The sequence below is a fragment of the Schizosaccharomyces pombe genome, assembly GCF_000002945.2.
Source record: "Schizosaccharomyces pombe strain 972h- genome assembly, chromosome: I".
Taxonomy (NCBI): domain Eukaryota; kingdom Fungi; phylum Ascomycota; class Schizosaccharomycetes; order Schizosaccharomycetales; family Schizosaccharomycetaceae; genus Schizosaccharomyces; species Schizosaccharomyces pombe.
This window is the reverse complement of record NC_003424.3, coordinates 2,200,150-2,227,899: the sequence shown is the minus strand read 5'-3', so window position 1 is coordinate 2,227,899 and position 27,750 is coordinate 2,200,150. Positions and strand designations below refer to the sequence as shown.

At 37.0% G+C, this 27,750-nt stretch overlaps 8 protein-coding genes, 18 long non-coding RNA genes and 1 other non-coding gene across 27 annotated transcripts; 11 read left to right on the top strand and 16 right to left on the bottom strand.

Moving 5' to 3' along the window:
* The first annotated feature begins 24 nt into the window (after window positions 1-24).
* Window positions 25-237, top strand: SPOM_SPNCRNA.2997. The gene has a single exon (NR_192365.1). It is a non-coding gene; the product is annotated as a non-coding RNA (long non-coding RNA).
* On the bottom strand, window positions 54-558 carry SPOM_SPNCRNA.2996. Its single transcript, NR_192364.1, has one exon. It is a non-coding gene; the product is annotated as a non-coding RNA (long non-coding RNA).
* gcn1 (translation initiation regulator Gcn1) lies at window positions 510-8,765 on the top strand. Its single transcript, NM_001019101.3, has 2 exons — window positions 510-707; window positions 781-8,765. Exons 1-2 carry the CDS (start codon window positions 560-562, stop codon window positions 8,643-8,645), a joined length of 8,013 nt encoding a protein of 2,670 aa, NP_593669.1. The 5' UTR covers window positions 510-559; the 3' UTR covers window positions 8,646-8,765.
* On the bottom strand, window positions 953-1,184 carry SPOM_SPNCRNA.2995. The gene has a single exon (NR_192363.1). It is a non-coding gene; the product is annotated as a non-coding RNA (long non-coding RNA).
* On the bottom strand, window positions 2,459-2,677 carry SPOM_SPNCRNA.2994. Its single transcript, NR_192362.1, has one exon. It is a non-coding gene; the product is annotated as a non-coding RNA (long non-coding RNA).
* Window positions 4,107-6,866, bottom strand: SPOM_SPNCRNA.2993. Its single transcript, NR_192361.1, has one exon. It is a non-coding gene; the product is annotated as a non-coding RNA (long non-coding RNA).
* Window positions 7,171-8,834, bottom strand: SPOM_SPNCRNA.2992. The gene has a single exon (NR_192360.1). It is a non-coding gene; the product is annotated as a non-coding RNA (long non-coding RNA).
* Window positions 8,835-9,077: 243 nt separating this feature from the next.
* Window positions 9,078-10,881, top strand: shm2 (serine hydroxymethyltransferase Shm2). The gene is made up of 2 exons (NM_001019100.3): window positions 9,078-9,184; window positions 9,331-10,881. Exons 1-2 carry the CDS (start codon window positions 9,101-9,103, stop codon window positions 10,711-10,713), a joined length of 1,467 nt encoding a protein of 488 aa, NP_593668.2. The 5' UTR covers window positions 9,078-9,100; the 3' UTR covers window positions 10,714-10,881.
* ypt3 (Rab11 family GTPase Ypt3) lies at window positions 10,766-12,228 on the bottom strand. Its single transcript, NM_001356053.2, has 4 exons — window positions 12,165-12,228; window positions 11,659-12,108; window positions 11,334-11,414; window positions 10,766-11,279 (listed from the first exon to the last, which is right to left on the bottom strand). The coding sequence occupies exons 2-4, from the start codon at window positions 12,083-12,085 to the stop codon at window positions 11,143-11,145; spliced, it is 645 nt and encodes a 214-aa protein (NP_001342809.1). The 5' UTR covers window positions 12,086-12,108; window positions 12,165-12,228; the 3' UTR covers window positions 10,766-11,142.
* On the top strand, window positions 11,524-12,192 carry SPOM_SPNCRNA.805. Its single transcript, NR_151183.1, has one exon. It is a non-coding gene; the product is annotated as a non-coding RNA (long non-coding RNA).
* Window positions 12,229-12,368: 140 nt separating the features above from the next.
* Window positions 12,369-13,217, bottom strand: SPOM_SPNCRNA.2990. The gene has a single exon (NR_192358.1). It is a non-coding gene; the product is annotated as a non-coding RNA (long non-coding RNA).
* Window positions 12,483-12,967, top strand: SPOM_SPNCRNA.2991. The gene has a single exon (NR_192359.1). It is a non-coding gene; the product is annotated as a non-coding RNA (long non-coding RNA).
* On the top strand, window positions 13,086-13,167 carry SPOM_SPATRNAVAL.03. The gene is given in 2 exon segments: window positions 13,086-13,123; window positions 13,132-13,167. It is a non-coding gene; the product is annotated as a tRNA-Val (tRNA).
* A 120-nt stretch (window positions 13,218-13,337) lies between the features above and the next one.
* SPOM_SPNCRNA.2989 lies at window positions 13,338-14,119 on the bottom strand. Its single transcript, NR_192357.1, has one exon. It is a non-coding gene; the product is annotated as a non-coding RNA (long non-coding RNA).
* On the top strand, window positions 13,555-17,090 carry chp1 (heterochromatin (HP1) family chromodomain protein Chp1). The gene has a single exon (NM_001019098.3). It carries the CDS (start codon window positions 14,041-14,043, stop codon window positions 16,921-16,923), a length of 2,883 nt encoding a protein of 960 aa, NP_593666.1. The 5' UTR covers window positions 13,555-14,040; the 3' UTR covers window positions 16,924-17,090.
* Window positions 17,091-17,135: 45 nt separating this feature from the next.
* On the bottom strand, window positions 17,136-18,219 carry SPOM_SPNCRNA.2988. The gene has a single exon (NR_192356.1). It is a non-coding gene; the product is annotated as a non-coding RNA (long non-coding RNA).
* aim18 (chalcone related protein) lies at window positions 17,184-18,909 on the top strand. Its single transcript, NM_001019097.3, has one exon. It carries the CDS (start codon window positions 17,225-17,227, stop codon window positions 18,002-18,004), a length of 780 nt encoding a protein of 259 aa, NP_593665.1. The 5' UTR covers window positions 17,184-17,224; the 3' UTR covers window positions 18,005-18,909.
* Window positions 18,351-18,582, bottom strand: SPOM_SPNCRNA.2987. The gene has a single exon (NR_192355.1). It is a non-coding gene; the product is annotated as a non-coding RNA (long non-coding RNA).
* Window positions 18,910-19,425: 516 nt separating the features above from the next.
* Window positions 19,426-19,865, bottom strand: SPOM_SPNCRNA.2986. Its single transcript, NR_192354.1, has one exon. It is a non-coding gene; the product is annotated as a non-coding RNA (long non-coding RNA).
* Window positions 19,678-23,077, top strand: SPOM_SPAC1327.01C (transcription factor). Its single transcript, NM_001019096.3, has one exon. The coding sequence runs from the start codon at window positions 19,805-19,807 to the stop codon at window positions 22,736-22,738; it is 2,934 nt and encodes a 977-aa protein (NP_593664.2). The 5' UTR covers window positions 19,678-19,804; the 3' UTR covers window positions 22,739-23,077.
* On the bottom strand, window positions 20,022-21,064 carry SPOM_SPNCRNA.2985. Its single transcript, NR_192353.1, has one exon. It is a non-coding gene; the product is annotated as a non-coding RNA (long non-coding RNA).
* Window positions 22,385-22,585, bottom strand: SPOM_SPNCRNA.2984. The gene has a single exon (NR_192352.1). It is a non-coding gene; the product is annotated as a non-coding RNA (long non-coding RNA).
* Window positions 23,078-23,110: 33 nt separating the features above from the next.
* Window positions 23,111-24,363, bottom strand: SPOM_SPNCRNA.2983. The gene has a single exon (NR_192351.1). It is a non-coding gene; the product is annotated as a non-coding RNA (long non-coding RNA).
* rpl1502 (60S ribosomal protein eL15) lies at window positions 23,506-24,293 on the top strand. The gene has a single exon (NM_001019095.3). The coding sequence runs from the start codon at window positions 23,554-23,556 to the stop codon at window positions 24,157-24,159; it is 606 nt and encodes a 201-aa protein (NP_593663.1). The 5' UTR covers window positions 23,506-23,553; the 3' UTR covers window positions 24,160-24,293.
* A 101-nt stretch (window positions 24,364-24,464) lies between the features above and the next one.
* On the bottom strand, window positions 24,465-25,190 carry SPOM_SPNCRNA.2982. The gene has a single exon (NR_192350.1). It is a non-coding gene; the product is annotated as a non-coding RNA (long non-coding RNA).
* pap1 (DNA-binding transcription factor, oxidative stress-responsive Pap1/Caf3) lies at window positions 24,911-27,547 on the top strand. Its single transcript, NM_001019094.3, has one exon. The coding sequence runs from the start codon at window positions 25,653-25,655 to the stop codon at window positions 27,309-27,311; it is 1,659 nt and encodes a 552-aa protein (NP_593662.1). The 5' UTR covers window positions 24,911-25,652; the 3' UTR covers window positions 27,312-27,547.
* Window positions 25,959-26,200, bottom strand: SPOM_SPNCRNA.2981. Its single transcript, NR_192349.1, has one exon. It is a non-coding gene; the product is annotated as a non-coding RNA (long non-coding RNA).
* Window positions 27,548-27,750: the final 203 nt, after the last annotated feature.

The following is a 27,750-nucleotide window of genomic DNA, read 5'->3' as shown; positions in this document are numbered from 1 at the left end:
TTATTTTTAAATTTAAAAAAAAAAAAAAAGGATCTATAATATTAAAATTAATCCTAACTTGCTGGTACTTGAACGAACTCTTTATAAAATGACTGTTTAGCAAATAATTGGTTTTGTTACACATCAAAAAGAAAGAAGAAACTAAGACTAGTTACATAGACAAATTTTTATATGGATAATTGCAACAGACCCTGTAGAATATGTGTCCCAAAATCGCGTAAAATACGATAGGTGCATTTAAATCGCTGATAAAATAAAGCAATTAATTTAGGAAGCAGTTGTCTGTGAATTCTAAAAGTATTGATAAATATAAACGATATTAGCCAAAAAAAATTTAAAAAAAATAAATTCTCTTATGAAATTATCAGGTATATAGCCGTTTAGATTTCTTTTATACTCTTTAATTTTGCGCAAAAATACCTATCTTTAAGAATATTACTATTAACTTATTAATTTGGTTCGGTAAACTCGAGTTCGTTAGGTAATCGAAAATTGCTTGACGCTAATGTACCCTCTGCGAACCTGTCCATAACCAACATTTCTTTCTCCGATATCGGTCATGTCGGTCGAAGAACCTGGGATAGAAGCACATGGTCATAAAGATCGGATGCTTTATGCCATGTTGCTAAGTAAAGATACTTCGCTCGCATTTTTGGGATCGAAGAAGATTATGATAGATATCCTTCAGCATATTTGTCGTACTCAAGGTAATTTAGACTTCTAGACTACTAATTTTATGAAAACTGGTGAAGTTCTTTTTGTTCTAACTTTTCATTTCAGATATTGACGAAGAATCAGCTATTGCTGCCTTGGAAGATATTTTTGAAACTTTACCACGAAATCTTTCTAGAGATGCTCGAAAACAAATCGAAATAACAATAAATCATTTGGTCAGTAGATTACCTTCAATAGTGCTTCCTTTCTTAGTTCGTCGGCTGACCACCATCGCTGGAAGATTGGATCGCTTCAGGAGTACTGTCTCTGTATCATTTGATTGTCTTAACTGGGTTAATTCAATGATTCCCAACCTTCCAGAGAAAGAGCTACAGTATTGGATTTTAGAACTGCTTCCACTACAAAGCAGTTTTTTATCATATGCTCTACGCGATGGAAAACCCAGTGTTGCTGACAGTGCCATAAAGTCTACTAGGAGATGCTATCGTTCTTTATTTTGCAAAAAAATGGACTCCTTGAAGAAGTTGGTTAGTTTTCTGTTGACAGAAACCGAGAATGCTATTCTTCCACCCAAATCTCTACCTTTGTATGGTGTTATTATTAGCACATGCTACTATTTTCACCAATCTCCCAATCCTCGCAATGAAATTTCTCAGCAGGCTGAGCTCTTTTCAAAAATAATGGCCCAAAATGTTTTAATGGCAAAACCTGCACTTGAGAAATACTTGTATCATGAATTTTGCTACAGTCTTGGTTTGCTTCTTTCAGTAGATCAATTGAAGCTATACCTACTTCCTTCCATTGAAAAAGCTTTACTTCGCTCTCCAGAAATTATCTTTTCAGGTATACTTTCTTCTCTGGCTCATGGTTTCGCGGATTCAAAGGTGGATGCTTCTTCTTTGATTCTCTCGTCTGTACTTACCTCGTTTGTGAACGGACTGAAAAGCTCAAACGCAGAGGTTAGAAGAAACTGCTTTCAAACGTTTAAGGATTTATCAGCTAATGCGAGTGATAATGAATCACTTTCACGCGTTGCGTCTGAACTGATTACCTCTCTTAGAACCGGAAAGGTTACGGCTTCCGATCAGCGTGTTCTTTTTGTTGATGCACTCTCGAGTCTTTCTCTAAAACATATCGATGCTTCAATGCTGTTGAATGAATTATTACCTCTTTTTACTAAAGCAAAAGAGAGTGATTTTAATTCGCTTGCGTCATTGATTGTTAAAACGTTGAAATTTTTGTTAATGAATGGTCGTAATCCCGGAGACAAAATTTACGATTTTCTCTCTAAAAGCCTACAGAGACCTGTCGCTCATGAGTCGATGTTTTGGCTCACATCTTTAGCTACAATGGCATGGGATCTTCCTGCATCTGATGATGTTCAAATAGAATTTATCAATTTCTTTTTAAATAATTTGTCTATTCTTACGGAAAAGGCTCTAATGTCTGTATCTGGTGCTACTCAAAATGGTACATACTTAGCACCTATAATTTATTTAAGTTTCGGTGTTAATAAGTTGTCTGTTTGGAATAGTGAGAGAATATCCCATACTCTTGAATTGCAGGACATTTTAGTAAAACTGTCAACTCCCAAAAATAATGATGTTTTCATTTTCTCCAGCAAAATTACCAATAAGCTTAATGATGATCAGTCGAAACTTTGGTATTTTCAGGGCCTCTGTGATTTTGCAAAAGTTTCTGATAATTTGTTATTTTCCAATTTTGTTGAACGTTGGTTTCAATCGGTCATCGGCGTTTTTTCTTTTGCTAGCCGTGAAAATTCTAATCGTGCGCTAAAGATTCTTAAATCGGCAATACTATACCGTCCCCATCTTCGTATGTCAATTTGCTCACAACTATGGAATTATCATGCTGATTTCGAGAAGTCCAAGAGCGTAGGAAAGTTTGACTCAGCCAAATACGATGAGATTTCCTCATTATTTCAATCCTTAATCCTTTCATCGATGTCCGCTGATACTTCTAACTTTTCAAACCAGGAACTTGTTGACTTCGATAAATATTTGGTTGAACTCCTCTTCCTCTCCTTTGCATTTAAGGATAAGTTTGATTGGATTCGCTTCTGTCAAGTGTCTAAACGTGATCCCGCTACTCTTGTTTCTGAACGCATACACAGTATCATCGAAGAAATAGAGTTGTTACTTTCTTCTGCTATCAAGGACTCTAAAGAGACAGCAGCTATTGCGTCTATTTCCATGATTGTTTTTGTCGCTCCTGAAGAATCAATACCTTTGTTCGTAAATGTTTTCCGTAATCAATTGTTGCACCTTAACATTTCTTCTGTATCAAGTACGGATTTAGAAATTTGGAAGACCCCTGAGGGTGTATTGTGGGATAACGTTTTAGAAAAAAAATCTTCAAAGAAGCTTGATAAGAATACCAAGGATTATGAGACTAAGAGATGGGAAGCTGAAGTGAGGGCGAAACAGTCTGCTAAAAAGCCTGCGAAGTTGAGTAAGGATCAACAAGCTCTTGTTGATGCACAACTCGATGCTGAAGCTAAAATTCGTAGTCGAGTCAACTTGATTGCACTTTCATTAGAAAGGGGATTAGGCATTATTCGGAGCTTAGGTGAGGCTGTGCAACTCGCACCTGCCCTATGGGTTGAAGATGCTATTGATGTCTTACTTTTCCACAACGTTCTGAAATATAGTGAGCCATTTCTTAAAAACTTGGCCTATGATACTTTTCTGCTTACTTTGAAAGCTTCTGGATTTTCTGAACGATTAGGTGATAGATCTTATTCATCGAGTCTCGCCTCTATCCTTGCCCATACATTTAGTGTAAATTCTTCTGAAAATATTAAGGAATTAACAAAATCCATACTTTACAAACTTCGCTTTGCCATTGAGCAAAACTATTTTGAGCCACAAATGTTTGCATGCATATTTCCATTACTTTATGACTTGACCTTTAATATCACCAATTCTGATGAAGAAGATGAAGCCGAATTACAACTTTTGGTTACAGAAATTTTGGAGTTTCAAGCACTTTACTCAGCTTCACTAAGGAGAATGCGTTCAAAGCTAATAAAATCATTGCTGCACTTACTTGAGATTGCACCTACGCAGTATCAGGAAAATAAAAACTCTTTACTTTCTCTTTGTGAAGGGTTACACTCGACATATACCGATGAGGAACTTAATTTATTATTAAGTAATCTTTTTCACCCGGAAAGTAGTATCCGATCAGCTGTTTTGCAAGCTTTACAGGCTTTTGATTTATCACGTTTTGAATTTATTAAGGAAATCTTTCTGGAATTGTATGATGATAATGAAACAAATGCATCTATAGCTCATCAAATATCGACCCAAAATGGACTTGATGCTACCGAAACTTCATTTTTTGAACTTCAAATATTTTTTACTCAAGATTCGGACTATCTTCAGCAGATCATTGGTAAATCTTTAATTGATTTGCTTGACGAGTTTGAAGAGCTTGGTCAATTTATACCGAAGGAATTAATGCGAACATATCGTGAGAATGCTTTACCTTCTGCTCCCGAATATGATGAATATGGAATCATTAAGAAAGAAACTATTGGACGCGATTTGGGGCGTATAGCTAGAGAATCAGTAGCCGTATCCTTTTTTCACATTTCCAAATATCTTTCGTCCAATTTGCTATTACCCTTCTTGGAGTTCTTGTTAACTGCTTCGGAAGCGGAGGCACAAATTCCAGTAACTGATGCTTCCCAAAAAGTGTCATCGAAAATGCTTGAGGCTGGAAAATTAGCAATTTTTCAATCAGGTGCACACCAGGTTGAGGCTCTAATGGAACTTTTTGAACAAAAGTTGAATGTTGATTCCTTGCCTACTGATGCTAATGATCGTTTACGGGAAGCTACTGTCGTATTATTTGGCACGGTAGCACAGCATTTACCTTCAAATGATCCTCGTCTAGCTGTTGTTATGGATAGCTTATTAAGTGTACTCTCTACACCCAGCGAGAGTGTTCAGCTTGCTGTTGCAGTTTGCTTACCTCCTTTGGTTAAAAAATCATTAGGTAAATCAAAGGAGTATTACGAATTATTGAGTAACAAGCTTATGAACTCCACATCACTTGCTGACCAAAAAGGTGCTGCTTATGGCCTGGCTGGGTTGGTTAAAGGTTACGGTATTAAAGCCTTTCAAGATTTCAATATTTTAGATTCGTTATCAGAATTAATCTCGAATCGACAAAATGCTACTCATCGACAGGTAGCTCTTTTTGCTGTTGAAGCGTTCTCTAGGATTTTAGGTATTTATTTCGAGCCTTATTTGCCTGATTTATTACCGTTGCTTTTAACTTCCTTTGGAGATAATGCTAATGAAGTGCGAGAGGCAACTATGGACGCTGTTAAGCAGATCATGAGCCAACTGAGTGCATTTGGAGTTAAGCTTCTACTCCCGACTTTGTTGGACGGATTGAATGAGTATAACTGGCGGTCAAAGAAAGCTTCTGTAGAGATTCTTGGTTTGATGTCCTATATGGCTCCAAAGCAGTTGTCGGTTTTTCTCCCAACGATTATTCCTAAATTAAGCGAAGTACTAACTGACTCCCATTCTCAAGTTAGAAATACAGCAAATAAGAGTCTTCTTCGATTTGGCGACGTAATCTCGAACCCTGAGATTCAAACTTTAGTTCCTACGTTATTAAAGGCGTTATCCGATTGTACACGTTATACAGACGACGCGTTGGAGGCGTTGTTGAAAACATCATTTGTTCACTATCTTGATCCACCCTCTTTGGCGCTTGTAATACCAATTCTCAAATATGGGCTGAGAGAGCGAAATGCAGGCACGAAACGTCAATCAGCCAAGATCTTTGGCTTGATGGCAAGCTTGACAGAACCCGAGAATTTGGCTGTTTATTTGGAATCATTGATGCCTAGACTTCGCGAGGTTTTGATAGATCCCGTTCCAGATACCCGTGCAACAGCCGCTAAGGCCTTAGGCTCACTGATAGAAAAATTAGGGGAAAAGAAATTTCCAACGCTTATCCCTGAACTTTTCAATGTTCTTCGCAGTGAATGTAGTGAAGTTGATCGCCAGGGTGCCGCTCAAGGATTATCAGAAATACTGGCTGGTCTCGGTTTGGCTCGTTTAGAAGACGTTCTACCAGAAATATTGAAGAACACTTCTAGCCCTGTTCCACATATCCGTGAAAGTTTTATTTCATTGCTCATTTATTTGCCCGCCACCTTTGGATCACGTTTTCAACCCTATTTGGCTCGGGCTATACCGCCCATTCTGTCTGGCTTGGCTGATGACTCTGAACTTGTTCAGACAGCTTCTTTGAGAGCTGCCAAGATGATAGTGAACAATTACGCTACCAAATCTGTTGATTTGTTGTTACCGGAATTAGAGAAAGGCCTATTTGACAATGCCTGGCGCATTCGTCTATCATCGGTACAACTTGTTGGTGATCTTGTCTTTAAATTGGCTGGTATTAACAGGAAGGCTTTGCAAGAAGATGAGGAGGAAGAGGGTACACACAGTGATGTTAGCCGTAAAGCATTGCTTGACATTATTGGCCAAGAAAGACATGATCGTATTCTCTCGACTCTCTACATTGTTCGACAAGACATTGCTGCAGTTGTTCGAACTCCAGCCATACAGATATGGAAAGCAATTGTAGTTAACACTCCTCGTACTGTTAGGGAAATTTTGCCAACTCTTACTTCTATTATCGTCAGCAATTTAAATAGCTCGAGTAATGACCGCAGAACAATGTGTGTAAAGAGTTTGGGTGATTTATTGAAGAAGGCTGGTTTTGATGTTTTGCCACAGCTCCTTCCTGTTTTGAAACAAGGACTTGAATCAGCTAACAGTGGTGATCGTATTGGAGTATGTATTGCTCTTGAAGAGCTAATAAACAGTGCTACGCCTGAACAGTTGGAAATATACAGTGATGATTTTGTTTATGCTGTACGTCGAGCCCTTATGGATGGTGATTTAGAAGTTAGGGAAACTGCTGCTGAGGCATTCGATTCACTCCAAAGTATTTTAGGAGATAGAGCTGTTGATGATGTGTTACCGCAATTACTTAAGTTACTTGAATCAGAAAATCAATCTGAGCAAGCACTTTCAGCCCTTAGAGAGATAATTTCCCGACGATCATCAACTATATTTCCTGTTCTCATCCCTACTCTTATTAAAAAACCTGTTTCTGCTTTCAATGCTCGTGCTTTATCATCTTTGGCTCAAGTTGCTGGTGTAACCTTGAATAAAAGATTACCTTCCATTCTAAATGCGCTAATGGAATCTTCTCTAGCTTCAACTGGAGATGATCTTGTTGCTTTGAATGGAGCAATTGATAAAGTTAATTTGTCTGTGAAGGATCAAGAAGGACTCCAAATTCTTATGGCTCATTTTTACTCGTTTTCTGAAAGTGAAGATTTCAGAAAGAGATTATTTGCTGCTGAGCATATGCTAGTCTTTTTCCAAAACTGTAAACTCGATTACTATAGGTACGTTGGGGACTGGGTTAGACATTTTATTACTCTCTTCGAAGACAAGAGTCAAGATGTTGTGGTTGCTGCAGTTGCTGCTCAGAATACTCTTGTTTCGGCTCTTCGCAAAGACCAGTTGGATTCTTTAGTTTCAATTGCCTATCATAGCCTTCGCGATGTGGGATCTCAAGGCGTTAATCTTCCGGCGTTTGAAGTTGCTCAGGGCGTCAATTCCATTTTACCTATTTTCCTTTACGGATTAATGCATGGAACAATGGATCAGCGAGAACAATCTGCTTTAGGTATTGCAGACATTGTTTTAAAGACTGAACCAAGCAAACTTCGTCCTTTTGTTACTCAAATAACAGGACCATTAATTCGTATTATTGGTGAACGATTCCCGGTCGAGGTTAAGTGCGCTATTCTGTATACGCTTAATATTATTTTATCTAAAATCTCTACATTTTTGCGCCCGTTTTTGCCCCAATTGCAGAGGACATTTGCAAAATGTTTGGGTGATCCATCTAGCGAAGTCATTCGGAGTCGTGCAGCAACAGCATTAGGAACTCTGATTACCTTACAAACAAGACTTGCTCCCATTATCACGGAGCTTGTATCTGGTGCACGGACTCCCGATGCGGGTGTTCGTAAGGCTATGCTTAACGCACTTTTTGCTGTTGTTTCAAAGTCTGGGCAGAATATGAATGAAGCATCCGCAGAAGCCATTGAACAGCTCCTTGACGAAATATCTGCAGAAAGTAGTGAACACATGGTAATTTGCGCCAAGTTATACGGTGCATTATTCAGTCATCTACCTGACGCTCAAGCAAAGCAGCTGTTAGAAAGTAAGGTTTTGAGTTTAGAGATTCAGTCTGAATTTTCGGTACTGATATTGAATGCTGCTGTGAAGTTTGGTTCTCAAAAAATTATTGAGTTGAAGTTATCAGACATAGTTTGTTCGATTATCTCAACTGCGAGTTTACAGAAGGAAGTTACAATTGCTGAAAATGGTATTTTGGCTCTTGGTAAAGCACTTTTGGCTGATATTCCACAGAGTTTCGGAAATGCCAAGAATTTAGTTGAGGCACTGAAGGTTAACATCGAGGCTCCACCTTCAACTTCTCAAGATTCACGACGTCTCGCACTTTTAATCATAAGGGTTGTGAGCAAGGAAAATTATAGTCTTATTAAACCACATATTTCCATTCTAGCTCCTGCGATATTCGGTTGTGTTAGGGCCATTGTGATTCCCGTAAAACTTGCAGCAGAAGCTGCATTTTTGGCTTTGTTCCAATTGGTTGAAGATGACAGTGTTTTAAACAAGTATATTGAGACACTAGAAGGGCCAAGAGCAAGAAGTTTTGTTGACTACAGTCGTAGAGTTGCCGTGAAATTAGCAGCTGCCGAACGTGACCGTATAAATTCTGGCAGTGAGCGAGTAAAACTAGAAGAGGTTGAGGATCTTGCGGAAATCAATGCTGTAGGACGGGACAATGAAGTTTCCACTAATGATCCTTAATCCCAACTCAAAATTTGGAAGTACTCCAATTCATGTTTTGAGTTGTAACGTTAAAAAAGATTGGGTATAGATGAATGAAAACATTTTGTTTATAAAATATCTCTGTAAAGTGTTGACGATATCAATATATGGTGTAGCAATTTTAAACTTCAGTTTCGTATCAGATTTAGTTACAATATCAGAAATTAATGACTTTGTGTTATAAATGTGTAAACTTAATAAAGAAAGACATCTTTATTTACTTTTTACTTTCAATATCATAGTACTTACTTTGGGGTAAATATTTGCGAAGTAGAACTTTCCAAAAGGAATTTTCTAATTTGACCCACCTAATAGTTTAATATTCTTTATTGTTATTAAACTTTAGTTTGTAAAAGTTTTTCGGACGCGCCAAGTTCTACTTAAATTTTATCAACTTTATCTTTCAGTTTTAGGACACCTTACCTATCACCACAATGGCAGTTCTTCGTCAATTCGTCAAGAACTCTTACTCTTCAATTCCCAAGCGCTTTTATGCGCTTTCTGCTAATCAAAAAAAGGTAAAGAAGTTTATTTAAACGCGCTTTTTTGGAGCAAGCAATGACTGTATTTTCTATCTGTGCTGTTTGCTACTATCAACAGGCGATAGATTGACTTGCTCAAATGATTTATGAAGTGTTCTAATAAAGTTCTAACGATAATTAAGTTACTCAAAGCACCATTGGCAGAATGTGATCCGACAGTGTATAAGATTTTGGAATCTGAGAAAAGCCGTCAGAAAGAGTCGATAGCTTTAATTGCTAGCGAAAACTTTACTTCAAGAGCTGTGATGGATGCACTCGGAAGTATTATGCAAAACAAATATAGTGAAGGCTATCCTGGTGCAAGATATTATGGTGGTAATGAATTTATAGATCAAGCTGAAAGACTATGTCAAACGAGAGCTTTAGAAGCTTTTCATTTGGATGGGGAAAAATGGGGAGTAAATGTACAACCCCATTCTGGGTCTCCGGCCAACTTACAGGCTTATCAAGCAGTAATGAAGCCACACGATCGCCTAATGGGTTTAGATTTACCCCATGGCGGTCATTTATCTCATGGTTTCTCTACTCCCCAGAAAGCTATTTCAGCTGTCTCGACTTATTTTTCCACCATGCCATATAACGTAAATAAGGAAACTGGTATTATTGACTATGATAGTTTGGAAAAGGCTGCGATACAATTTCGTCCTAAAGTTATAGTTGCAGGCGCTAGTGCTTATGCACGACTCGTTGATTACAAGCGTATGCGTAAAATTACGGAAATGTGCAATGCCTATTTGCTTTGTGATATGGCTCACATATCCGGTTTAGTAGCTGCCGGTGTAATTCCTTCTCCGTTTGAATACGCCGATATTGTTACTACGACGACTCATAAGTCTTTACGTGGACCGAGAGGAGCTATGATATTTTATCGAAAAGGTACTCGTTCTCACGATAAACGTGGTAATCCAATTTTATATGAATTAGAGGATAAAATCAATTTCTCAGTTTTTCCTGGACATCAAGGCGGCCCCCATAATCATACAATTACTGCGTTAGCTGTCGCCCTTGGACAAGCAAAAACTCCTGAATTCTATCAATACCAAAAGGACGTTCTAAGTAACGCCAAGGCAATGGCCAATGCATTTATTACTCGTGGCTATAAGTTAGTTTCAGGTGGCACGGATACTCACTTGGTTCTTGTTGATTTGACCGACAAAGGTGTAGATGGTGCCCGTGTCGAACGTATTTTAGAGCTTGTAAATATTTCTGCCAACAAGAATACTGTGCCCGGAGATAAGTCTGCTTTAATTCCACGTGGATTACGTCTGGGAACTCCAGCTTGCACTACTCGCGGTTTTGATGAGAAGGATTTTGAGAGAGTGGTAGAGCTAATTGATGAAGTTGTATCTTTGACCAAGAAAATAAATGAAGCTGCTTTGAAGGAAGGAAAATCGAAGTTTAGAGACTTCAAAGCATATGTGGGTGATGGTTCTAAATTCTCTGAAATCGCCAAACTGAAGAAAGAAGTTATAACTTGGGCTGGAAAATTTGATTTCCCCGTTTAAGCTGTCTCTAACTTTTTGGCTCTTATCTCATACTTATCATCTGTTACTTTCTCTTATAAAGGATATATCATGGAAATTAAACATGAGCTGTATGAATAATGAAAATATCTGGACAAATTCTCTATTAAAGTAACCCTACAAATATCATATAATAAACAGAGGTAATAATGTGTTACACTTATATGCTGCATAGGAATGGGGATAAAATTATGCTGAAGCGTGTATAAAGAAGGACGGTAAATCCATAGTAGACAATATTAGCATTAGGCAAAATATCTACCCCTTTATTAAAGGATACAGCCCTAATAAATGGTTGACTAACCTGCTAAAGATTTCATAATCATAAGGCACCTTAAATGTTATAAAGGGGTGGAGTTTTTAAATGAAGAGAAACGAGGTAAAATAATGGTACGAATCCGTGATAACCATCTAACAACATTGGGAAGAAGACTTCTTCTTATTAAGATCATTCATGGTAGGGGCGATATTAAGCGTTTGACCAGCTGTAGGATGAACACCGTCGTCTCCAGCCTCGAGTGATCTGTTGGAGACAATTCGGAAAATTTCTACGCTAGATTAGTAAAACTTGAAGAAATCAAAGCAAGTACGAATAAACATACCAGTCAAAACTGTTTGGAAAGCTTCTTCAACATTGCTAGCATCCATGGCGGAGGTTTCAATAAAAGATAAGTTATTTTCAGCTGTAAAAACATTAGTTAATTATGTTCAAAAAATTATGACGAATCAGAGGCAAACAAATGTGCTTAATAAACAGAGAATGGAATCGACAAGGTGAATAATATTTCAAAACAAAAAGAGATCTTCTACGCTTCAAGCAGTTCAAAATTGCTAAAAACGATGAACGGAATAAAGTGAGAGCGGCTAAAGCCGGTTTCACTACTTCCCGTCCGAACAACTCCATATCTCACCAACAAAATTACTTACCAGCAAATGCCTGGGCTTCTTCAGTAGATACAGCTCTTAAATGTAGTAAATCCGTTTTATTACCAACAAGCATGATAACGATGTTGCTGTCTGCATGCTCACGAAGCTCCTTTAACCAGCGGCCCACATTATCGAATGAAGATTGTTTTGTGATATCGTAAACAATCAGAGCACCAACAGCACCACGGTAATAAGCTGAGGTAATGGCCCGATAACGTTCCTGACCGGCAGTATCCCAGATCTGTGCTTTAATTTTTTTGTTGTCAAGAACAATATTTCTAGTAGCAAATTCAACACCAATAGTACTCTTGCTTTCGATATTAAATTCATTCCTAGTGAAACGCATAAGTAGGTTTGACTTTCCAACACCACTATCCCCAATCAGCACAGTCTTGAACAAATAATCGTATTCGTCCTCTTGACACATGGCTAAGTTCTCTATCGGTAAATCTACGAACAATTTTTGTTAACAAATATTTAAGGTCAAATAATATCAAGGTATATACCTGTAAATTACAATGAACCCTGCTTTCGATAGTCGAAGAATTTACTTAGTCGTAGTTTGTTGTAGGTAAGTTGCAGAGGGATATCAGAAAACCTAAGGAAGTAATAATCCTTTATCATGGTAACAAAAAAAAGTCCACTAGTGCCACTGGCCGTTAAAATGCATATAACGCATTCCAATGATTCATTAAATAATTATACTGCGTTACAAAGAATGTCGTAATCATGAGAAGGCTGGTGTCGTTTAGTGATTGCTATCATCAAAATCATTATGCTGTTGTTCACTATAAAGCGCTATTTTGTAAACATTTTAAAATGCCTTTGATATAAAGAAGCGCAAGTACTCAATTGAATGCAAGTACTATCAATTATATGAATGACCGATTGAACCCAATCGCAAAACTGGATATGGACGGGTTGGTATGGGTTTTTACAGTGCGATTAGTCAGTACTATACCCATTTTAGTCCTGCATCAAACAATGATGTAGAAATTCTTTGAAAGCAATGTTTTGATTTCCAAGTTACAAAGTTATCTAGCCAAAGAAAGAATATTTTAAGTTCCGGTTTTTTCAGCAGCTTTTTCTCACTTTTATAATGGTCACAATGATCGAAATTAAAAATTTGAAAGAATAAAATTGGCGGCTCAATTGAAATCTTTTTCTTTATGCAAAAGTTATACAATGTTGGATGCTGCTCATGGCATGCAGGCATCCTTCATGCAGAAAGTTACTTGAGTAATCCATCGAATAATTATCGTTGGCAAATCTTGGGTTAACAAGAAACAAAAAAATCCTGCACATAAACAGTTTTTCTTATTAAGTTCATTTCATGGAAAACGAATAACATAGTTCCGTAATAATATAAGTAAATGGATCCCTTGGTTAACCTCTATATAAAATTAATGCAAGCAATTATCAAAAGAGGTCGTGTGGTTTAGATGGTTATAATTTCTGCTTAACATGCTAGTTCGCAGACGGTCCCAAGTTCGAGTCTTGGCACGATCATTTTTTTCTATCGTAGTAATTATTTACTTTTCTTATTGTACTACCAGTTTTGGAATGATATGTTGTGTTGAATTCGTTTATATAGAGTTAACACATTTAGAGGTATTATGTATAAACGCATCGTTTAATAAATTGCAGCGCTCAAAATCTACTCATTGTAGCTTTTTGAAAACAAAATTCATTATTTGTTTAAAGTTTTTCTAACTTACACAACCACCCAGAAAATAAAATTAGAAGTTCAGGAGGAATGAGAAAATTTTAAACATTTATCAATTTACCAACAAAGTTTTTTGACTACTAGTACCTCATGTATGCAACTAGTAACACTAGTGGTTAGTGAGTATTTTCTCAAAGTACATATGTCTCCATAGGTGTCTTCAAATCTGCAACCTCAACCTCACACACTTGATTAATGCAATAAAACTCCAAACCCAATCGAAAACTTATTTTTTTGTATATTTAACGGTTTGCGTTGGTGACACGACGGTAAAATCACGCGGATTTTGTTTGATTCCAAAATTCGAGTGCATAAGCCATCTTGCTTATTGCAGCGAGACTTCGAAATTCTAACATCTAAAAGCTTCATTACTGGAATTATCTGTTGTTATTCTTGTGTTCCATTGGTAAAAAAATCACAAGCAAAAGGGAAATATTTGAGCCATTTTAGAGGTTATACTCTGCCCTTCATGCAACTATAAAAGTAGTTGAAAGGGAAGAACTTTGGCTAATAGTTTTGTCAAGGAATCTATTCAATCTTGCTTAATTCCGTTTTTTTTTTAAATTCATATCTTTATCCTTTTATATATTTTTTTGTTGTAATACTTCAATCTCTCTTAGCGACACGTAGGTGAGCAAAAAACCCGCTACCTTGAAATGGTATCTGTTAAACCACTTCCTGATATTGACTCGAATGAAGGTGAGACAGACGCGGATGTTTATGAGGTGGAAGATATCCTTGCTGACCGCGTAAATAAAAATGGCATAAACGAATATTATATAAAATGGGCTGGCTATGATTGGTATGATAATACTTGGGAACCTGAACAAAATTTATTCGGTGCGGAAAAAGTGCTTAAAAAATGGAAAAAACGGAAAAAGTTAATTGCTAAAGGCTTGCTTGAACCTTTCGATGCGGAAGATAATGAGGCAAAGAAAATGAAGAGAGAAAAGGAGATATTGAGGCAACAAAGACAAAAGCGCAAATCCGAGCTTACCCAATTATCTCAAAAAGTCAAAGAAAAATTCAAAAAGATGCGTAAGAAGCCTGCCCGAAGGATTGTAACCATCGCAAATGATGAAGAGGAAGAGGACGATCAGACAATGGATGAGGATGCGTTTGAGAGAAAAAGTATGCAAGGGGAATTGAAGGAGAGGAATTTGACCGATAAAACTAGCACGCTATCCACATCGTTTGGTGAAACTAGCCCTGATGTTAATCCTTTCTACTTATCAGAGTGGCCTACAGTTACCGACAGTATTTTATTGTCCAAAAGCCTCTCCAGCGATGCAATACCTTTGAAAAATGGCGAAATTAAAAGCACAATGTTGATGCCCAGTGACTCTGACAACTCAGTTCCCGGAATTCAAAATTCGAACAATCTTGAAAATACTGGCGCTTTTGTTGAAAATGCGAATTCACCACAATCTAACACCCCCTTGTCAACCTTTAGGCATTCAAGCCCTTTAAGTCTGTCGCCAGTAATAACTTCCGATAATGATGTTGCCAATTCATTATTTTTTAGCAATTCGACTCCTCTTCCTTCCTCTTTGAAGATAAAAAAGGAAGCACCGAAATTAGAAACGCATACGATATTAGTTAGTGATAATTCTGGTTCTTTAACGAAGCAAGATATTTTATCGTACTTTGCTTTTATCAAAGGAAATATTGAGGTCTTTTTTCTCAAATCACCAAAGAAAGACAAAGTTTGTAATATGGCCTACATTCAATTCGATTCTATCGAACAAGCCAAACTTGCGTATGATAAAGGGCATCCAAGTTGGCATGTAACTTTAGTAAAAGGGAAGATATCAACTGATATGGAAGAATGTAAAGTCTCAAAGTCTATTTTAAAAACAACCCCTTCAAAGAAAGCAAATGCAAGGTCCGTTTCTTTTACACAAACAACAACAGATACCCTTTCTGAGTCGGAAAAATTTGCTAGCAATGTCGATCTGGACGAAAATTTCGATTTCAACGTAAACGTGACGAATGAAGATGCTAAGCAGCTTAAGAAAAGTGTTATCGGAAGTAGTTGGACTACTGTTAATAACGACTGGAACAGTGTTTCTAAAAGCGATCAAACTTTTGAAAATGATGGAGCTAGCAAAGTAGTTCCGGCTGGTAATATTACTTTAAATTCGGATAACTCTCTTCACCATTCGATAAGCGAATCCGAAGATCTTTCTTCAGCAAGCACATTGTCTGATTATTTTAGATTCGTTTTGCGAGTCGGAAAATCTCTCTACTATGCTGGAGAATTGTCATTTGATATATCCAAGCTTAAGGCGGAAACTGAACATCAACAGTTGTTACGAAGTTTAGTCAGTTGCAAGCAAGTAGATGTTTTACGTTTTGTTACTTCACAATATCTCGAGGTATTTGGTACTTGCTTGACTAAAGTTCTTTCCGGAAGTCTTTGTATTCGAAGCGATGTTGATATGACTCACTTTAAAAATATACTAAACCGCGGCAACGGTGCTGGCATCGTTCTGGGTAGTAACTATACATTATTATTATTTACAGAGGATAATAATGCTTTAATGAATTTATACGATTGTCAAGGCCAAAGCAATAGCCCTTTTTGGATGGTGATTTTTGAACCTTTAGAATCAATCCTAGTCGAATGGTCGGCAAAAAATCTAAGGCCTAAAAAGCCATATCATAAATCCCAATCTTACTTGTCTTATTTACTACAATTAGGCCACATCGATTTACATAAAATAGGCGCTTTTCAAGCTACACAAATTTTAATTGTCTCTAAACAGCCTTCTCCGGAGGCAGAAGAATTGGAGGATACTTTTAGAGAAGCTGCTATTCCGACATTTCGAGGACTCGAGATTCCGGAATCTTTGTTTTTATCACAGAATGTTTTTGTTTTCCTGAATGTCTCACTAGAGGATGATTTTGATCAACTGCAATTTTTAACACTGGCGAAAAGGAAAAGTTGTAAATTTTTCTTATTTGGTTTGTCACTCCCTCTCAAAAGTCCTAATGATTCACACGTGGGTACGGACTTTAAGAAAAACAATGAACCCCTTGATAAGTTGACATATTCACAGTACTTAAGACCGATGTTTCCTAAGGGTGGGGTGGTATCTGTTACACTCTCAGCACTTATAAAAACACCACGGCTTTTGGAACTCATTAGTCCATTTCTTGAGATTAAAAAAGATTCATGGATTTTAATTCTACCCCCATCAATTGTGGATATGGTCAAGAGCTATTTTGTAACAAACAATCCAGACAAAAGTCTCTTGGAAATTCAAAACTTATTGAATACACTCCAGCGCTACCTGACCAACCCAGCGCTGAAGAACGTGACTTTGTATCAGGATTGGGATATTGTGATCGATGATAGCGCTGATGTATCTTTAGCCAGCACTCTACAATTGTACCAGAAAAAAAATTATGATAAATATAGAAGGTTCGTATTGATTCACGAGCTTAAAAATGAATTGACGCCAGTTAATGGCCTTGACATTGTTGACTATGATGAGTTCAAAGAGACTTTTATGAGAGCTATTGGTTTAAAATAGTCGTTTTATTTATTTTGGGATACGGCGGACAATGGGATATATAGACTGACATTTTTTCTTATTACGAATGGATAGGAATACTTAAAATTAAACTCAAAGACTTATACTAGAAAATAACAGTCTACTCTTTAGAAATTAGACGATTAATTAATTAATTAATTTTTTCACTATATAATAACCGTATGTTTCAACATTGTTAGTTGTTTTTGCGCACCTCCTTAAAATCTAGGATCTCTTGGAAAAACATGTGATCCAATACCAACCGGCTAATATCTGTGTGTGTGTATTTAAACTAAACAACATGTTTGGTACTCGTTTTTTTGCTTATCAATTTTGCAAGAATTGGTTATCGAAACGACCAGGATTGGTCTTTTGGAGCTCAGTAGCAACAATAAATGCCATGTATCAAACTCGCCCTCTATACTGTGAGAGTGTCACCAAGACAATTCAACAAACATACGAAGGATTAGTTCAAAAAAGAATTAATAATGAGGATGAACTATTTTTGTTAGGTTCAGGACCGCGATATGTTTCTTTTCTAAGTATTCATGTGTATGATATCGAATTGTATATTCAGAAGAAAGATGTTCAAACCGTTCACACTATATTGCAAAAGGAGGTAGATCCGAAATTAGGGCTAGAAATGAGTATGAAAGACGAAGAAATTGGAAGTCGGATCGTGGCAGCGCTATTGAAAAACGAAATGAAGTATGCCATTAAAATCGTTCCCACTAGAAATACCAATTTTAGCCACTTGAGAGGAGGGTTTGTACGTGGCCTTCAATCGAGAATGTCTCAAAACGATCCTGCGGAGCAAGCAGCAGTAAGCAAATTTCGTAGCACATTTCCAGTAAATCGAACTTGCTTCAAGGAAACCGCACTATGGATGAAATTGTATGGAAACGATTTTTGTTATATATATAAGGATTCGGAAATTGGCCATATGCATGATGAGAACTATATGGTCTCTAATCTCTTCCTAAAGGGTTATCTAGTTGGGCCCAGAGTAAACAGTGAGCAAGCTCGGGAATCTGTATGCTTGACATTGCGACGTATCATGGATGGAACACTTTTATTTTGATAAAAAATACCATACACGAATACAGCGCCCAACGTTAGATACCCGTTTGTGTAAGCCACGTATAAAAGTGGTTCCATTTTTTCTTAGTTCGTTGTCATGGTTGTGCGAAGCCATACGATCAGGATTTGATGACAAATTAAATGAATACTCTTTGATAAAGTATTTCATTTGCTCTTTTTGCACAATTTTTGGTGGGCACTAATTCTTTTCATCCACTGACTGAGGAATGAATGATGTTAATTTGGTTGACTAAACTTCTTTAGTCTTTCTAAGGAAATTTCCTTATATTACGCTTAGATGTTTTATTTTAATGAAAAGAAAATGAACTATTTAAACTAGGCCATTTTGAATTACCGTTGAACAATTCCTGTGACGAATATAGCTTTTTTTCGGTTCTATAAAATGTGCTGCTAATAAACTAAGGCATTTAAAAATTAAACTCGATGATATTTTTGAGCACTACGTGTCATGTTAATTTTGACGTTACAAATAGGAGATTTGAATGTTTTCTTCATTCCCTTCTAACTAGTTTTAAGACTTTACGATAGAAGCGATGTTCCAAGTTTAACCCTATTACACCAGGTGCACATTTTTTAAACAATGAAATTAATAGAATTTGCTTTTTGATTTTCACCATTCCCCATTTACTTGTAACGTTTACGAATATTTTTTTTCAGTCCAGGTAACATGTGTTTTAGACTGTCCATCTTCTAGCACCAGGCACCAAGTGCTCCGTTCACAGCCTTTAATTCAGTCATAGATAGTGAGTTTAAAATGCTGTATCCCTTAATCTTATTTCTATAGAAATTGTGACAATTATCTAATTGCTTTTCAAATTTGTTTTTCTTAAAGATGAATAAAAAAAAAGAATAGAAACAAAAGAAACTTTATTTTATTGGGCTAAATCGTATAGTTGCAGCTTTCAAGGTTTTAAAAACGTATCTATTTCTGTATTATAATAATTCACACATTTGGAAGAGCTTGAGCAATTTTACAAACGGCTTTGCGAAATTTTTTTTACATAAGAATTGTATCGTACAAACATTCTAGCGAATGTACGGCACAAAAGTCAAAGCGAATTGGCAAATCGATATTCTCATAGTTGAAAAGTTTGCCTGTCGCTAAGAAGAATCAAAAAAAATTGAAGGATGAAGGTTAAAGGAGTTAGATATAAAAAACTATTATCCTTCGTTTCGTTCAATTCCTTTTAGTTTTCTTGTTTTTCTCAATAGTTACATACATTCATAATTATTCCAAAAAGTAATTATCCTAGTTTCAAAACCAACCAAAAATAATTTGGACAAAAGTCATTATTTTTCTAGTGTCTCTTAAATAAATAACTTTTTTTATTCTTTATATGCAACCTCTTCTTTTTTATGTTTACTATTTTTCTATATAACTAACTACTTAGCATTACACTGTATTACGTTAATTTTCAAATGGTATTTGAGCAAAAGACAACGACTGAAAGGCACTTTGATTTCAACACGCTACATTTGATGGTAACCATCCTTTTTTCTGTTTTTATAGAGCTAGTATTGGGTGGCGTGTCGTCTGTTTTTTCCATAGTGTTTACTTATGGAAAGTGTAGGGCAAACTATTAAAAGCTCGCTTACTGGACAACTCTAGCACTCACTATCAACAAGTTGGCGATATAGTCACAACTTTTCCTTAGCACGCCACTATACTCAACAGGTCCACACATCTATATATAATAAGGAACGTCTTTTTTTTTAGGGGACCGGTTGCAGTCTTAGTCGCACAGGATTTTATTATTTAGAATTCAGTGTGGGGATTAAAATGATGCAACAGCGTTCAGGGTCTTTGTCACTTCTTTCAAATGCTGTGCAAGCTGGGCAGTCTTCAGACCCCATGCAGGATGATCCTGCAAAGACTGAGCCTGGAACTCCAAAAGGTTATGATGGTTCAAAAAACTCATCTCCTGCTTCTGTTCCAAGTTGGATTCACGAAAAGACAAAGGCTGGAAAGGATCGAAAACGTTTACCTTTAGCCTGTCAATCTTGTCGAAAGAAGAAAGTTAAGTGTTCGGGAGAGCGTCCTTCGTGTGATCAATGCTTAAAACATAATATTCCTTGTATATACAAATCAAATTCAACAAAGCGTTCTCACTCACGCCATGAAGAGATTCATCATCAGCAACAGTTACATCTCAATCATCAGTATCAACACCAACACAAGAATGTCGCTGCAAATTCAATAGATAATCTTTCTCGGCAATATTCTCAACCAAATCACATTAATACGCACGATTCTGTTAACAGCCCTCCTTCTTATGGGATTATGGCTTCTGCTACAAACCAGCCTCTTTCCCATCCAACTATAGTACCTTCTTCAAATTCTTCGTCTCTTCTTAATTCTACAAACAATATTTCTCATAATCCTCAGGTTTCGCTGATGTCAGCATCTCTCTCCAAAAATTTGGTCCTAGATCCTGCTTCTCCAAAATCTGTCTCTCCCGATCTGGTTTATGTCTCCTCCGATAATCCCCCCGTTTCCACTGCTGCTTCTGCTTATTCTAGTTCGCTTCCTATTTCCGATGTTACTCGTGCTTTGCCTTTGGCGCCCGCCTCTAATTCGCAGCATCCTTCTCTTTCCTCTCAACCAGTTTCTGTTCCTTCTAATACTATTAATATACCGACAGACTCGCTTTCAATTGTTTCCAATCCTTCTCAAACTCCCGCAAAATTTGATTCAAATAGGATTTCTCAAGTGCCCAACTCTGATTACTCTATTTATTCCAATTTTAATAATTTTCCAATTGCCAACCACGCTCCTTCGTTTCCCCAATCTTCTGTCAAGAAGCTTGATTCCTCATTTTCGCCTACATCCCTTCCTACATTTACAACTAATTCCGCTTCCTCAGGTCTCTCAACCTCTTATACAAACAATAATGATACAACAAGTGATAATAACTCATTACAAGCTGTTCCTCGTCTGGATCCTGTGCCGAGTCTGACTTTATCTTCCACGCCCGTAGCTGAGTTGCCTCCCTTGGAACTTCGAATTCACCTCGCAGAGGTATTCTTTCACTGTTGCCATGGTCAGTCTTATAATCTGTTTCATCGTCCAACTTTTTTTGAGTCTTTAAATAATAATACCGTACCTCTTGTCGTTGTTTATGCAGTGTGTGCTGTATCCGCCCGTTTCTCATCGCGAATGCACGATAGATTCTCCCCTCCTTATATGGCCGGTGAACAATATGCTCGTGAAGCACGACGTTTAGCACTCGACAATTTTGATAGACCAGATTTATCTTTGGTAGCTGCTCTCTTACTGCTTTCCTTGCATGACTCTGGAACGTGTGAAACTGGCAAAAGTTGGATGTATGGTGGAATGGCACTTCGTATGGCTGCGGCTTTACAACTGAACTGCGAACAAGGAAGTAATCCTTTGGACCTTGATAACATTGATTCAGGACCCAGAATATCTTTTCTGGAGCGTGAACTTAGGCGTCGTACTTTCTGGTCGTGCTTCCTTATGGATAGATATGCTTCCTCCCATGAGCATTTACAATTTTTGGATGAAAATGATATAGGAATTCAACTACCTGTTCATGAACTTCTATTTACTAAACAAATTGCTGGCGTTACGCAAACCCTTGATGGTCGAATTTTGGAAGGCGTCCCAAGTATTGTTATTCCCGCGGATACTACCGAAAATATGGGAGTTGCTGCCTACACTGTGAAGATTATTGCATTGTGGGGACGTGCTGTAAAATACCTTAAACAAGATGGTAAAAGACGCGATCCATACCCATATTGGCACAGAAATTCTGATTTTTCTCACATTAGTGAAGCCCTCTATGCCTGGGCTGACGGGTTACCCCAACGGCTTAAATATTCTGCTGTTGGATTGGAAAACCATTTATCTATACAACAAGGCGCCCAGTATGCATTTTTACATTTGGCATATCATCACACTTTAATGTGGTTATTCCGTTCTATTGGAGAAACCGAGAACAATCAACTTTCCAAAATATCTAGTTCCGTATCGTTAGCAGGAAACACAGTCTCTTTTTCTCCAGTGAGTCACACACCTATTAATGTCACTAATGGTGAATCTCAAAATAATAGCAATAACGATCCATCTGCAAATGGAGCTGCAAGAAGACTTCATAAGGCTGCTCGTGAGATTTGCCTTCGTTGCGCTAATGCTATTTCTATGATTGTTGACGATTGCAGGAAGCACAATGTTATTTTAACTTCTCCCTTTATCGCATCTGGAGTTTATACTGCCTTTTGCGTCCAAGCGGAAGCGGCATTTGGCTCTAATGTTTTAGCTGCCTCTACTGCTCGTCACAATTTAGAGATTGATTTGCGCTTGATGCTTGAAATGAAAAATTATTGGGGAAGTATCAGTGCCTTGTGTGATAAGATGTCCGAAATATGGGCTGACTGGGTGCAGAGAACATCATCTGGTATCCAGGAGGAAGACACAATTCCCAACGAAATGATTGATGAAGAAAGAATGCTTGACTTGGAAAAACATTTTATGTACATTACTGAATCACCAATAGTCCCCAACCAAGCAGCTCAAAAATCATATTCTCCGGATTTAATGTCATATTTTGGATTTGCTAAAAACAGTGACCTTCAGCAATGGAATGGTTTATGGCCATCTGATGATTTGCGCAATTATCAAGAGTCTACAATCGATAGCTTGGTTGCCTATGCTACAGGAAATCCCGGCTGGAATATTTCGTTTGCCGGATAAAAAATTCTTTCATTATGATTATAGTTGTGATTTATTACGTAAATTTATTTCTAGGCTTTTTTTTTTTCTAGTTATATTTGTCATGTTTTCTCGTTGACCATCGACATTAAGTACATCTAATTGATTTTTGGAGTAGTTTAGGATGATAGCTTCAAGCGTTATCGAGCTTGTCTCATCACTACGGTTTTAACCAGGTTGGCTGGTGAATGTAAATTTTCTAATATTTTTTGGTTTATATGGTTTGCTCTTTTTTATTGTACATATTTTTCGGCTAATTTCATTAACTAATAACGATGGCCTTTATTTAGCTATAGTATCAATGGATGACATTGACATCGCAAAATAAATATATATGTATTTACAACTTTTAAAAATTTTGATAAATTGTTGTCTCTGCAATTCTATAGTTTTTTTCATCAAGTCCTTACGTTGACATACCAGGTACGAAGAAATCTTCAAAGCCTTGTAAGAGAAAAAGTATCAACAAGGTATTTAAGTTAGCTTATTTTGCAATTTTAGAAAACGCAATCTTAGTAGAATAATAGGAAAAAGAATGTTGGATTATTATATACAGAAAAATATTCTAGTACAAGACAGCTTAAATTATTTTTAATCAAATTAAAATTTGGTAACCTATAAAGAAATGCAATACACTAAGAGTATTTTGGTGTCTTGCTCTCGATAAAGTGTTAATTGTAAAAATTTGGTGTTGGCAGGAGCAGTCACAATTTGCTCTAATATCGAAACTTTTCAGAAGGGGAAAACTTGCCGTCACTTCATTCTGCCGTTAAAGAAGGACACAAAAATAAGAAAAGATGGGTGCTTATAAATACTTGGAGGAACTTGCTAAGAAGAAGCAATCTGATGTTAACCTTTTTTTGTCCCGTGTGCGTGCTTGGGAATACCGTCAGATGAATGTGATTCATCGTGCCAGTCGTCCTTCTCGTCCTGATAAGGCTCGCCGTTTGGGATACAAGGCCAAGCAAGGATATGTTATTTATCGTATTCGTGTTCGCCGTGGTGGTCGTAAGCGCCCAGTTCCCAAGGGTCAAACCTATGGTAAGCCTGTTCATCAGGGTGTTAACCATCTCAAATACCAACGCTCTGCTCGTTGCACTGCTGAGGAACGTGTTGGTCGCTACTGCTCCAATTTGCGTGTTTTGAACTCTTACTGGGTCAACCAAGACGCAACCTATAAGTTCTTTGAGGTGATTCTCGTTGATCCCTCTCACAAGGCTATTCGCCGCGATCCTCGTATTAACTGGATCGTCAACCCCGTTCACAAGCACCGTGAGTCTCGTGGTCTTACCTCCATTGGTAAGAAGTCTCGTGGTATCGGCAAGGGCCACCGTTATAACAACTCCCCTCAACATGCCACCTGGCTCCGTCACAACACGTTATCTCTTCGCAGATATCGTTAGTGTTTTATTTACTTTTATATTTTTCAAAGTTTTCGGTATGGTACAATGAATTTTTGAAGGTATTAGTTGCATTGATACTGGTAGTCTGTAGTCACGTTGATAGCTATGGATATGAAGATGTATTGTAATTGCAGATTTGTACGTCTTGTAATGAGGGTTTGTATAGTTTGGCGTAATCTGGGATTTGTAAGCGTTATGCTGAGTATATGGCATAAATATCGGTTACTTTATAAAAAAAAAGAAAAGAAAAGAAAACCCTTTAGCAGGAAAAAGATTGGGCTGATCTCTTCTCTGTACTACATACGATGTCATCTGCCGAATCGTATTTATTGACTAACTGATTTTATTGTCTTTGTATCGCAAGACTTTTGACATACACTAACTACGATAACTTTACTGTGAACATGTAAACAATTAACAATCCTAGTTCAAGGTATTCTTTATGGAGATATAAATTACCACCTTAAAAACAAATTATCATATTCAATCGCAGCTTTCGTTTACATTACAATAGTGCAGTTAACCAAAGTTCCCGTAAAGTGCTTTAACGTTAACGAAATATATTTGCTTCATAAACGCATATTCAACGATAACAGCATGAATTCGATAACTTCTAGAAGTACTTGTTGTACCTCTTTCACTCTATGTTTCGGAATGGAGGCTAGACTCAGCGCAATAAGCAAAGTGTAAAGACGTGGCGTTAAAAGTACATGCACTGATATCTACCTACATGCAGTAAAACCCACAGTTTGCCCTCTACAAAGCACTTTTAAGACTAGTGTTCGACGAAACGAACGCGTTTTCAGGCTAAACATCATATTATTGTTGTAATCTTGATATTTGGAAGTGCAATTAAGTGATTTATTGCACAGTTAAAAATTATTTGATGAAACACGCACGATTTTCCAAATCATCGAGTTTTACGAATTATTTTAGTCATTAAACGCAAATTTTGGTCTTGCTAATGCTACGGCGGTGTTTAGAAATTGAACTAATTAATTGATTTGAAGTGCGATCGATACTTGAGTTTTTCTTTTTTTCCGAGGTCTTCTTTACGTGTCACTATTGCATGAATTAAAAGATCTTTGCATTGATTGTTATCTTACACATTTTTTATAAGCTTAATTTTATTACTGATTTCCTTTTTATACACCGGAACTTCTAGAACTCATTGTCCTTTTCCCATTCTCTTTCGGTTACTTTTGGCTGCACCTTCTTCTTTTCATCGTTTTTTAAATATCAACTGGAATTTTGACTTGTTCCATACATAATCTCCTTCATTATAGACGATTTATTTTTTCTTATTTTTACATCTCTAAATTTCTGGCATAATCTGCATTAATTAATTTTGGAATTCTTATTTTTTTTCCTTCATCTTGCATTGCTTTGTGAATTACATTCTTTTTTACAGAGCTCTTATTTTATAAATTTTTTATCCTATCGATACTACATTTTTCAAAGGAGCATACATTCGTGTTAATTAATTGATAATTATGTCCGGACAAACTGAGACGTTGTCATCTACTTCAAACATTCCAATTGCAAAGGCGGAACCAGAGCAATCCGCCGATTTTTCAGCTTCACATAAAAAACGTGGTCCCGTTAGTGACAGATCTTCACGACGGACTTCATCTGAAGAGGTGGATCTTATGCCTAACGTCGATGATGAGGTGGATGGCGATGTTAAGCCTAAAAAAATTGGTAGAAAGAATTCCGACCAGGAACCGAGTTCCAAGCGGAAAGCTCAAAACCGTGCTGCTCAACGTGCGTTTCGGAAACGAAAAGAAGATCATTTGAAAGCATTGGAAACTCAAGTGGTTACGTTGAAAGAGCTACATTCTTCGACTACCTTGGAGAATGATCAATTAAGGCAGAAAGTAAGACAGTTAGAAGAAGAATTACGAATTTTAAAGGATGGATCTTTCACATTTGAAATGTCTCTTCCTCACCGTAATCCCTCATTGTCTTCCCTTCCAACTACTGGGTTTTCTTCTAATTTTGCTCATATGAAAGACGGCATATCTCCTCAATCTAATCTTCACCTTTCTCCTAATAGCATTGAAAAACCTAATATGCATCAAAATGTTTTACATAACGACCGTAGTGCAGATAATTTAAATCATCGTTACCAAGTTCCTCCTACACTTGTTGATTCTAACTCGGCCCAAGGTACTTTATCGCCTGAGACTCCTAGCTCTTCCGATTCACCTAGTAATCTGTATCTGAATTATCCGAAAAGGAAGTCCATTACCCACTTGCATCATGATTGTTCTGCTTTGTCCAATGGAGAAAATGGTGAGGATGTGGCGGACGGTAAACAATTTTGCCAAAAGCTATCTACTGCTTGTGGATCTATTGCATGTTCGATGTTGACAAAGACAACCCCTCATCGTGCTAGTGTCGATATTTTGAGCAACCTTCATGAATCAACCGTTAGCCCTCCTATGGCTGATGAAAGCGTTCAAAGGTCTTCGGAAGTGTCAAAGTCTATACCTAACGTCGAGTTGTCATTGAACGTTAACCAACAATTTGTTAGTCCCTTTGGTGGTACGGATTCATTTCCATTGCCAACCGATACTGGTTTAGACTCTCTGTTTGAACCAGACTCTGCGATTGAGAATTCGCATCTCAAGAATGTTGTGATGGAACCCGAATTGTTTCAAGCATGGCGCGAACCCGCTGAATCATTGGACAAAGAATTCTTTAACGACGAGGGTGAAATAGATGATGTTTTTCATAATTATTTCCATAATTCTAACGAAAATGGAGACTTGATCACTAATTCATTGCATGGTCTTGATTTTCTGGAGAATGCCAACGAATCATTCCCTGAGCAAATGTATCCATTTATCAAACATAACAAGGATTATATTTCTAATCACCCTGATGAAGTTCCGCCTGACGGCTTACCCCAGAAAGGTAAACATGATACTAGTTCTCAAATGCCTTCAGAAAATGAAATCGTTCCGGCCAAGGAACGAGCATACCTCAGCTGCCCCAAGGTTTGGTCAAAGATTATCAATCACCCTCGATTTGAGAGTTTCGACATTGATGATTTGTGTAGCAAGTTGAAGAATAAAGCTAAATGTTCTTCTTCGGGTGTATTACTCGATGAAAGAGATGTTGAAGCGGCTTTAAATCAATTTAATTAACCTGCTTGGTTTGATCTATATCGATGTTATAACGACTTTTTGCTTATTTTTATATGTATTTCCATTGTTTTAATTAATAGTACCTTTTTGTTTTTCTTCGCCTCGTGATATAATCAACGCATATTTTCAATACCGATTAGAAAAGTAAGGAATGATAATGACTTTTAGTTTAGTGTGTAAAACAATTCATTTCTATTTTTTGAAGATCTATATTTTTATTATAATTTACTTTTTTTTTGAACTTGTTATGTGCGAGATGATAGTCTATTGATATAGTCCTGATGTTTTTACATTGTATATTTCCGTTCATACAAATGATTTATTATAGGTGACAGGAAAGTTGATGCTAATATTCGTCGACCAAAGGCATAAGGTTGTTATTTGACATTTCTTTGTATTCTATTATATCTTAAACAGATGTGTATTTTAACTCAGTATA